We start from the raw sequence: 10,934 nt of genomic DNA, 5'->3' as shown, positions 1-10,934 counted from the left end.
TCCTCCGGCCGGGCCGGGCCCTGCGGGGAGCCCCGTGATGGAGCCACCCCCGGGCAAAGGAAGGTCCCCGCTGGGCACCCGGCCCGGAGGAGCGGGGGCTCTGCCCGTGCAAGCGTGTATAAAGCTCCTCTGTGCTCCTCTTCCTCCACGGCCGTGGCCCCCCGGGTGCTTCTGCATGTGCTGCATCCACCGCTTCCATTCACCAGCCTTTGGGACAAGCTGTGGCTTGCATTCCCCTTGTCCTTGCTGACCCGGTCACAGCGCTCGCACACACGTGGACTTTTCCTCAGGAGAACAAAGCTTGTTCCCGATGCCTTGTGACATGGAGCGAGATGTGCTGCCCCCTTCCTCTCCTGTCTGCGGTCAGCCCTCCTTCCCAATAAATTGCATAGAACATTCATGATGCCTTCGTGTTGTTGCGTTGGAAGCCTCTTCTAGGCAAGGTGGTGGTTGATGTTGGGGAGGGTTGGGCTGATGTGTTGTGACTGTGCATTGAGGGAAGGGAATGGGTGTGGGAATGGAGCCGGGCAGGTGGCCAAGCATGGGTGTCTCTGGACTCTTGCTGGTCATTGTAGTGCCCATACCTGGAATGACGGTTTCTGGGTGCTCAGCTCACACTGTGTGTGGCAATTCAGCCGAGGCAGGAGCTGATGTCCTGGAATTCATTGTCCCAACCCACCCAATTGAGCACCCTCGTGACATCCCTTCTGATCGTCTCCAGGAGGGTTAGGGATGCATGTTATGGGAAGGAGATGGTCATGGTCATCACCGCTGGTGAACAAGGGGCTGTGGTTGTTGCACAGCTCTGGTTCCATAGGCTTGGGAACCACGACCTCACCCTCCCCTTCACTGAGCAGCAGTAGGGGAATGAAGAGCTCCACAGACATGACTCACCCAACAGCAAGAGCTCACGTTCCCATCAGCTCCCTCAATGGCCCATTCATCCCCCAGTGTCTCTTCTTTACAAGTGGGAGGGATCTGGTGTAGCTCGAGGAGGGGGAACGGGAGAGGAGAGCCGGTGTGTTTGATCTGCACTGGGCTCCTGCTCCTCCACCACAAGGAGAGATCAAAGAGGCAGAAACCACTTTCAATGATGCTTCAGGAGTCCCACAACCACCCGCTGGGAGCTGCTGGTCCAGAGGAGGCCACAAGGATGCTCATGGGCTGGAGCACCTCAATATGAAGCCAGGCTGAGAACATTGGGGCTGGAGCAGAGAAGCTGCGTGGAGACCTCAGAGCAGCTTCCAGTGTCTGAAGGGGGCTACAGGGATGCGGGAGAGGGACCTGCATCAGGGACTGGAGCGATGGGACAAGGGGTGATGGGTTCAGACTGGAACAGGGGAAGTTCAGGTTGGAGATAAGGGAGAAGCTCTTCCCTGTGAGGGTGCTGAGGCGCTGGCACAGGGTGCCCAGAGAAGCTGTGGCTGCCCCATCCCTGGCAGTGTTCAAGGCCAGGTTGGACACAGGGGCTTGGAGCACCCTGCTGCAGTGGAAGGGGTCCCTGCCCGTGGCAGGGGTTGGATCTGGATGAGCTTTAAGGTCCCTCCAACTCAAACCATTCCATGGTTCTATGATTCTACAAATATGCTCCTTCTCTGGAACACACTGTGGCAGGTATTGCTGTGAGAAATCATTGCAACACCCTTGACTCCGCTGCCTGCAGCTCTTGGCTGTGTGAGAGCCGAAGCTGCAGCCTGGCTTGGGCTCCCTCCACGCCTTCTGCAGTGCTCACACTTTGTCTGTGTTGATGATTTTACTCTGTACAACCCCTTGTGTAAGAGATGTGAAGGCACGGCCGGAGCCCGGCTGGGTGTTCAGTCTACTGGAGGAGGCAGAAGTGACTCCAGGTTTGGTGTAATCTCCCCATCGTGTCTGAAGACGTCAGAGTGACTCAATCTGGGCGTCTTATCTGTACGTGCTCGCTGTGGTCAGCAGCCAGGCATTTGGCTGACTTAACAGATCTTCCCCCTCGTGGTGGAGCCTCCATGTGGGATGTTCCAACCAAGCCATGCTGCCTGCTGAGAAAGGCAGCTGCCGTGTGTGTGGCAATCTGGAGGGAGGCCATGGGAAGAGATGACCTGGTTTATTGTGAGCAAAAATGGAGCTATCCTGCTCCCCACACCTCCCCGGGAGTGCTCGTCATGAGCAAGTGCACTGGGCGGCAGAAGGGTCTGGAGAACTTGACTCTGTGTCTTGGGGAGAACAACCGGGATGTAAGACCCTCTTCATTCCATAGAATCATAGAACCATGGAATGGGTTGGGTTGGAAGGGACCTTAAAGCTTCTCCAGCTCCAACCCCTGCCACGGACAGGGACCCCTTCCACTGGAGCAGGGTGCTCCAAGCCCCTGTGTCCAACCTGGCCTTGAGCACTGCCAGGGATGGGGCAGCCACAGCTTCTCTGGGCACCCTGTTCTAATTCCAGCTGCTTTAGGAAGGGAAGGTTCCCCATTTCCCCCCCTGTAGAAATCACTGCCCATGCTCCAGCTGCAGCCACACATCTGGATAACCCTTGGCTTATGTCCCCCTCAAGAGTAGGTTCACCCTTGGCCAACCATGATTTGAGTCCCCCTCAAGGGTCACATTCTCCCCTACTCCACCCCAGTGCTGTGCATGAGCTGTGGTGTTCATCAGCCTTGGTCTCAGTGAAAGCCAACGGCATTCGGTCCTGGTTCCTCTTGTGGCTTTTGGAAGTGATTCTCTGGGCTGGGGTTGAAAGGCTCTGAAGTGTCTGAGGCTGCCGGGTGGCCCCTCGTGGTGGTTGCAAACGGTGTTTAGGTGCACAAAGTCTCATGTGTGACTGTGAACATTCTGTATGGACGCACGTATTCATCCGTCTGTCCACAGGTCTTTGGAATTAACTTATGTATGTCATTTATAACCTGCCAGAGGGGAGACTGAGCTGAGCTCTTAGGCAGAAGCTCTTCCCTGTGAGGGTGCTGAGGCGCTGGCACAGGGTGCCCAGAGAAGCTGTGGCTGCCCCATCCCTGGCAGTGTTCAAGGCCAGGTTGGACACAGGGGCCTGGAGCACCCTGCTCCAGTGGAAGGGGTCCCTGGAGCTGGGTTGGAGCTAAAGGAGCTTTAAGGTCCCTTCCAACCCAAACCAAGCCATGCTTTCATGATTCTAAATCCATGTTCAGTGCTGTTTTAAGTCTTTGGAAGGGCTCTAGTGTCTATTTTCCCTGTCCCTTTTTATTATGTGTTCTGGGTATTATCTAGAGAAAACCTATACATATATCTGATTGACAGTATCCATAGAGGTAAGACCTTGTAGGTGCCTTTTAAGTAGCATTTACAGATCCCAGTTTCCTTTTAACCAGCACCTATAATCTCAGTTCTTCCAAACATGCCCATCACTGTCAGCTTTTATTTGCTCTCATAATCTGGAACCTTATGAGCAATTACTTAAAATACCAATTACATGCAATCAGAAGGCGGGATTCTTTATTTTAGAGGCATCCCACAAACCCGTTTCTACAACACATTCCTTCCCCAGCTCCATATTTGCAATCGAGAGGCTATACTGTGCCTTAGAAGTTGTAACAGCTCCGTTTCTCACCAGGTCTTCCCACTTCTGCCGTCTCATCTTTGGAGATAAACCAGGTAAAGAAGAGGTCGCAACACTGATCCGAGCTGCAGGATCCCCTCACCACCTCCAAGTGCTCATCATCAAGTGCTCACCATCATCACTCCACTTCTAAAGGACTTGTCTGTCTGTCCCCAGTCACTAAAGCATCTGCCCAATGTCCCTCTGCTCCTGCACAGGTCATCATGCCCTGTCACTTAGAAGAGCTTAGAGAAGGAACACGATGATCCAAGCTGTTGTGCTCACTCTGCCCCAGCATCATCCAAGGAGGTCCTGGTGAGTTGTCACAGACCTGAGGAGATCCCCTTGGAGGGAATTTAATCCCTGGGTTGAAGACACTCCCATTCTGAGTGCGACCAAGGCGATGTTTTCCCTCTGCAGCAGGAGAATCTGCTGAGTCTCTTCAAAATTCAGTGTCATGAGTTCCCATTCACGATTGGGAAACGTCTAAAATGCCAAAGGCAACTTGACATATAAAAAGGGGATTTAGGGTGTGTGTGAGGAATTGTGAAAGCTAATATTATAGCAGGGATGTCATCAAAACTGCTGCTTTCCATGGAGCTTTGATTGGGAAGATCTGTATCTGCAATGATTGGGAGCTACTAATAAAGGCTGGAAGGCCAAGAAGGGGCTGCAGAGAAGCGCATTATTGTACAAGGTGATTGTCGAGATGTTATAAAGATACGGGAGTCCACTTAGTCACTGCGACCGGTTCCAATGTTCTTGTTCTTTTATTCCCTTCTCTATTGCAGGGTGTGTTTCTAGGCAGGCCCAAATATGGCAAAGCTCAACTGGGAATCTGTCAACAGCCCCGTGCTGATGAACATAATAAATCGGGTTCCACCTTCACGCCCATGCGGCCCCAGCCCACCTCCAGGAGCGGATAAAAGGGAATGCTTGGAGCTTCGGAGCCAGAGAAGACTGGGCACACTTCTCTCTGTGCTCATCCCGCAGCAGCACAGCTCCATTGGATCTTGGGCTCCTCTTGGGTTTGACTCCGCTCGGAAGAACCGGCCATGTCTCGGCAGTCTGTCTGCAGAAGCTTTGGAGGCGGGAGTAGAAGGGGCTACAGCTCTTGCTCTGCCATCGGTGGTGGCTTTGGAGGAGGTGGCGGCAGAAGCAGGATCAGCTACAGCTCATACTCCTCATCCAGGGGAGGTGGAGGAGGCGGACAATGTGGAGGGTATAGCAGCAGGAGCCTCCATAACATGGGTGGCAGCAGAAGAATTGCTGTGGGTGGATGCTACGGTGGTGGAGGATACGGAGGCAGAATGGGTGGCTTCGGTGGACCCTGCGGAGGAGGAATGGGTGGCTTTGGTGGAGGCATGGGTGGCTTTGGTGGAGGAATGGGTGGTGGAGGAATGGGTGGTGGAGGAATGGGTGGCTTTGGTGGTGGAGGCATGGGTGGCTTTGGTGGAGGAATGGGCGGTGGAGGAATGGGTGGCTTTGGTGGCCCTGGCTTTCCTGGAGGCATCCAGCCGGTGCAAGTTGACTCAAGCCTCCTGCGGCCGGTCCATGTTGAGATCGATCCCCAAATCCAGCAAGTGAAAAACCAGGAGAAGGAGCAGATCAAGACTCTTAACAATCAGTTTGCATCCTTCATTGACAAGGTGAGAGTGCAGGACCGGGCTTGGTCAGAGGTGGGAATTCTGAGTGACTTCAGGTGTGGAAATGGATCTTCTGTTTCTTCCCAACAAGGGCTTGTTGGAGTTTGCCTTAGCAGCAAGGTGTTAGTAACGTCTTACTAAGGAGTAGGGAACAATGGGCAAGGTTTGCACATTCACAGAGGATGAAAGGGCGCATCTGTAGGGCATTGTGTGATTCTCTTGCCTTGTCATCTCTTCAGCCTAATTTCTAGTGATTCAGGGTAAAGTCATCCTCGTACATTCAGTTGTCCAAAGAGCTCTCATTATTGGGCTTCTCCTTCCGATGAAGCTTTCTCTGCAGGGATCTGATTCTACGACCTTCAGAGTCCCAAGCACCTTTCCAACGCTCCTGGACTGTTTTCATTCCAAAAAGGAGCCAAAGAAATGCAAAATTCCCTGTAAATGAATAGTTAGATCAAAGATGTACTGGTTTTCTTGACAACGCAGAGATGACAGCGACGTCCAAATGGATGCTGTGGGAAATAGGGATGCTTCCATTCGCAACAACTTTTTGTCCCAGAGTTCAGAATGACTCAGAGTTTAATAGCGTTTGTCATGGCCTTAGGAGCTGAATGTGTAAATAAGGCATAATTGGGGGTTTGGGAAGTGATTCCCTCGGCCTCCAGCATCAGCAGGACGTTTGAGTTGTGTCGTGGTCCTCACACATCCCTTGGTGGGCTTTCAGGTCCGCTTCCTGGAGCAACAGAACAAGGTCCTGGCCACCAAATGGGAGCTGCTCCAGCAGCAAGGACCGTCAGGGCCGAGGAAGAACCTCGACAGCATCTTTGAAAACTACATCCAGAACCTGAGGAGGAGGCTGGATTCCATCCTGGGACAGAGGGGGCAGCTCGAGTCGGAGCTGCAGAACATGCGGCAATACGTGGAGGAGTACAAGACCAAGTAAGTGCCCTGGCAGGCTCAGGAAGCAGCTCAAGCAGCCTGGAGAGCAGAGCTTGGGCATTCCCACAGGCTTCCCATTGCTGAGGAGCTCTGGAGAAATGGGGCTGAGGGAAGGGGGGTTCTGTGGTTGACCCATGAACAAGTCCAAGAGATTCATCTGGCCCCGTCCCCTTCTACAGGTATGAAGAAGAAATCAATAGGCGTACTGCTGCTGAGAATGAGTTTGTGGTGCTCAAGAAGGTGAGTAACAGGGGCAACAGGACAGGAGGCTGCAAAGATGTCGGAAGGGGGAAGCAAGAAGATAGGCAGCTCCCAACAGGAGCATTGGTGTCAACAGCTCTTCTGGGTGGGATGAAGCTGATGTCTACCTGTGTGGTCTTTCCTTTAGGATGTGGACAATGCCTACATGACTAAAGTAGAGTTGGAAGCCAAGGTGGGAGCTCTGACAGATGAAATCAACTTCCTGAGATACATGTTTGAGGAGGTAAGAGCTCTCTCCCTCCCTGGGCTGGCTGGAGATGCAATAAGGTGTGTGGTGGCCAAAGGCACTGAGGTAGGACCACGTGTCCATGGGGATTTGGTCTTGAGAGTCACTTGGGCTGCCTGTCTTGGCTGTAGGAGCTGGCTCAGATGCAGACCATCAGCCGGGACCTGTCCGTGGTGGTGTCCATGGACAACAGCAGGAACCTGGACCTGGACAGCATCATCGAGGAGGTCAGACGCCAGTATGAACAGATCGCCCAGAGCAGCAGAGCTGAAGCTGAGGCTTGGTACCAGAGCAGGGTGAGTTGCGATGTAGTAAAGGCTCCTGGAACTGTTTCTGCTGTTGGATGCAGAGCAGAGGAACCAGCTGAGTTCTTGGTGTCACCGATGGGTTGTTTTGTGCCATCAGTATGAAGAGCTGCAGAACACTGCTGGAAGGCACGGGGACAGCCTCCGCAACACCAAGATTGAGATCCAGGAGCTGACCAGGAACGTGCAGAGGCTGCGGGCTGAGATTGAGAACGTCAAGAAGCAGGTAGGGGCTCCTCAGCGTCATCGCGGTGAGTCAGGGAGGAACGTGTGAGGGAAACACAGTCATTGGAATCCAGTTCCTTTGGAGCAGATTGATGGTTCCTGCCTGTTTCCATCCCGTTTGTGCCCTGAGGCTTCTCCAGTGGAGGCTGTGCAGCAGGGCACTGAGAAAACGCTCCTTTCTTTGCTTAATCAGAACCAGCAGCTTCAGGCAGCAATTGCTGAGGCCGAGGAGCGGGGTGAGATGGCCCTGAAGGATGCCAGGAGGAAACTGGAAGAGCTGGAAGCTGCCCTGAGCAAAGACAAGGAGGAGCTGGCTCGCTTGTTGAAGGAGTACCAGGAGCTGCTCAACATCAAGATTGCCCTGGACGTTGAGATTGCCATGTACAGGAAGCTGCTGGAGGGAGAGGAGAACAGGTACCTCTCCCTTGTGTCTATTTGACTAAACCCTTGGCTGTGTTAAAACCTTTATCTGAAGGTGAATTCCGTACCGCTGGTGCTCTAATCCTTACTCTGAAGCATCTTCTACGTATTGCTCATGGGAATGCTTAGTTCAGACTCGCTCATTTGCTTTGAAGAATAACTGGGAATTTTAGACAAGTCGGGAATACCGACCTGGTGGAAAGTGGGAAATCCTCAGCTAAAGAGACGTGCATTTCCCTGTGGAATAACTGCTCCTGTTCTCCCTCACAGGCTGTGCAACGATGGCATGTCCAACGTCAACGTCTGTAAGTATCTGCCTCTGCTTCCTTGACCAGGACTAGCAGCCCGTGTCCTTTGGAGGTAGGATGGACGTGTGTGTAACCTGCGCTTGCTTCTCTTGCAGCGGTGGTAGGCAGGACCACCATCACCGGCGGCAGAGGAGGAATGGGAGGCGGCTTCGGAGGAGGCAGCGGCATGGGAGGAGGCTTCGGCGGCGGCAGCTGTGGCACGGGAGGAGGAATGGGAATGGGAGGAGGGATGGGAATGGGAGGAGGGATGGGAATGGGAGGAGGGATGGGAATGGGAGGCGGCAGCTGCGGCATGGGAGGAGGGATGCTCGGCGGCGGCGGCGGCGGCTTCTCCTCCGGCAGCGGGAGGATGTGCGGCTCCGGCGGGGGCAGCTTCAGCTCCGGGGGGGGCTCGTCCTCCGTGCGGAGATGTGTCACCACCACCTCGGTCAAGTCGTCAGGAGTGAGGTTCTGAGCCCCGCGCCGCGCCGGCAAAGGAAAGCGGCGTCTCCCCCGCTCCCCCGGCAGCAGCCCAGCCTCCCCGCAGCCAGCCCCGGGCTCCGGCAGCCACACGGACTGGGTCCCTCGCCTGTGCCACCGCCATCCGGCTCCTCCGGCCGGGCCGGGCCCTGCGGGGAGCCCCGTGATGGAGCCACCCCCGGGCAAAGGAAGGTCCCCGCTGGGCACCCGGCCCGGAGGAGCGGGGGCTCTGCCCGTGCAAGCGTGTATAAAGCTCCTCTGTGCTCCTCTTCCTCCACGGCCGTGGCCCCCCGGGTGCTTCTGCATGTGCTGCATCCACCGCTTCCATTCACCAGCCTTTGGGTCGGCGTGGGGCAAGCTGTGGCTTGCATTCCCCTCGCCCTTGCTCTCCACGACACCCGGTCACACGTGGACTTTTCCTCAGGAGAACAAAGCTTTTTCCCGATGCCTTGTGACATGGAGCGAGATGTGCTGTCCCCACCTCCCTTCCTCTCCTGTCTGGTCAACCCTACTTCCTCGGGATGTTGCCATTCCCAATAAATCGCAGAGAACATTCGCTATGCTTTTGTGTCGTTGCATTGGGAAGGTTGGGGTTGTTCTGCTCAACGTGTTGTGGCTGTGCTTTGAGGGAAGGGAATGGCTGTGGGAATGGTGCCACGCAAGTGTCTAAGCATGAGTGATGCCTCTTGACTCTGGTCAGTCATTGCAGCGCCTGGGAGCACAAGTCCTTACCTGGAGTGGTGGGTTCTGGGTGCTCAAGTCACACCGTGTCATTAAATGTGAGCAGGCTGGGGCAATGGGAGCCCAAACTGGAGGAATTTACGAGGCTGCTAATGGTTTGGGCAGGTCCAGACAGAGCCCCATCCTTGGCATCCCATATATTCATTTCCACAGTGGATGTCCCCGTCTGTAGTGTCTGGAAACCTCCATCACTGAGGGATCCAGCACCCACTGGAGCGATGAGCCAATATTTAGGGATCAGCCTTTATCCAGACTAATCCCCTCAAGGCCCTCTTCCCCATGTCGTGTGTTACCAGGGTGATGTGTTCAAACCCTGCTGCTGCTCTGGGAAAGGGACTTGATCCATCTCCCTCTTGGATTCCAGACTTTTAGCACAGGAAGAACCAGTGCTGGGATCACCACCACAAAGTTATGCGACCTGTGCAGGAATGCAGCCAGTGCAGGGTGGCAAAACCAATAGAAACCCAAACATGTTGATTGATGGTGGAGATCAGCAGCAGGGTGGGAACAGGAATCAGATCAATAACACACTGTTGTCAGCTCATCTGAGTTTCCTGCCTCCGAGTGGACTTCGCTTTGCAGTAGGGGAAGGTGGCAATGGAAGGAGTCTTGTGGTCAGTGGTGGTGGGGCAGGTTTGGAGCTGCCTGGGAGCAGGGCTAGGAGCGTTGGCCAAGCACCTACCACTGGTGGACAAGGGGCTGTGGTTGTTGCACAGCTCCTGGCACCCAGTGCTTGGGAACCACGACCTCACCCTCCCATTCACTGACCAGCAGTTGGGGCTGTTCAGCCTGGAGAAAAGAAGCTGCGTGGAGACCTCAGAGCAGCTTCCAGTGTCTGAAGGGGGCTGTAGGGATGCTGGGGAGGGACTCTTCATTAGGGACTGTAGTGACAGGACAAGGGGTAACGGGTTCAAACTGAAACAGGGGAAGTTTAGATTGGATCAAAGGAGGAAATTCTTTGCTGTGAGGGTGGTGAGGCACTGGAATGGGTTGCCCAGGGAGGTTGGGAATGCTCCATCCCTGGCAGTGTTCAAGGCCAAGTTGGACAGAGCCCTGGGTGGCATGCTTTAGTGTGAGGTGTCCCTGCCCATGGTAGGGGGTTGGAACTGGATGATCTTAAGGTCCTTTCCAACCCTAGCTATTCTATGATTCTATGAATGAAGAGCTCCACAGACATGACTCACCCAACAGTGTGGGCTCACGTTCCCATCAGCTCCCTCAATGGCCCATTCATCCCCCAGTGTCTCTTCTTTACAAGTGGGAGGGACCTGGTGTAGCTCGAGGAGGGGGAACGGGAGAGGAGAGCCGGTGTGTTTGATCTGCACTGGGCTCCTGCTCCTCCACCACAAGGAGAGATCAGAGGCAGAAACCACTTTCAATGATGCTTCAGGAGTCCCACAACCACCCGCTGGGAGCTGCCGGTGGCCCCACAGAGGGTCAGGAAGCTGCAGACCCAGCAGAGGTGCAAGCAAGGCAGTGGGGAACGATGTGAGGCCTCTTGGAAGAGGCACCTCTCCTCCCTTGGAAGCCCATCACCAGTGGCTGGAGCTGGGAACGTGCCTGGGTTTGGCCGAAACAGAAGACGATGCCTCTGAGAAGCTGGGGCTGAGCCAGGAGGCACTTTAGGGTTTGGCTTGGGGCAAGAGTCACCTATTTTTGTTCTTAAGTTTAAGACTCTGTTTCTTCTCTGCTTTATAATCTGAAACACGGCGTTGTAGGTATTGTTGTGAGGAGTCATTGCGACACCCTCGTCTCTGCTGCCTGCAGCTCTTGGCTGTGTGAGAGCCGAAGCTGCAGCCTGGCTCGGGCTCCCTTCAGCTTTCTGCAGTGCTCACACTTTGCATGGTGGGGATGATTG

The 10,934-nt window shown here is 54.6% G+C and overlaps 1 protein-coding gene across 1 annotated transcript; it reads left to right on the top strand.

The window, feature by feature from the left end:
- The first annotated feature begins 3,769 nt into the window (after positions 1-3,769).
- LOC130597461 (keratin, type II cytoskeletal 6C-like) lies at positions 3,770-8,464 on the top strand. Its single transcript, XM_057406013.1, has 10 exons — positions 3,770-5,195; positions 5,917-6,131; positions 6,311-6,371; positions 6,520-6,615; positions 6,750-6,914; positions 7,024-7,149; positions 7,342-7,562; positions 7,839-7,873; positions 7,972-8,052; positions 8,122-8,464. Exons 1-10 carry the CDS (start codon positions 4,602-4,604, stop codon positions 8,328-8,330), a joined length of 1,803 nt encoding a protein of 600 aa, XP_057261996.1. The 5' UTR covers positions 3,770-4,601; the 3' UTR covers positions 8,331-8,464.
- The last annotated feature ends 2,470 nt before the right edge of the window (positions 8,465-10,934 follow it).

Source organism: Pezoporus wallicus, unplaced genomic scaffold (genome assembly GCF_028554395.1).
Source record: "Pezoporus wallicus isolate ANWC-B61680 ecotype Strahan unplaced genomic scaffold, APGP_CSIRO_Pwel_v1 contig_9772, whole genome shotgun sequence".
In the NCBI taxonomy this organism is placed as follows: domain Eukaryota; kingdom Metazoa; phylum Chordata; class Aves; order Psittaciformes; family Psittacidae; genus Pezoporus; species Pezoporus wallicus.
This window is presented reverse-complemented; position numbering and strand designations above follow the sequence as displayed.

Excerpts from the sequence above, each read along its gene's own strand:
- LOC130597461 (XM_057406013.1), top strand. The coding sequence starts at position 4,602 with ATGTCTCGGCAGTCTGTCTGCAGAAGCTTTGGAGGCGGGAGTAGAAGG. Across the intron at positions 6,132-6,310 it reads GTGGAGGAGTACAAGACCAA|GTATGAAGAAGAAATCAATA; the intron begins GTAAGTGCCCTG and ends CCCCTTCTACAG. Across the intron at positions 7,874-7,971 it reads CATGTCCAACGTCAACGTCT|CGGTGGTAGGCAGGACCACC; the intron begins GTAAGTATCTGC and ends CTTCTCTTGCAG.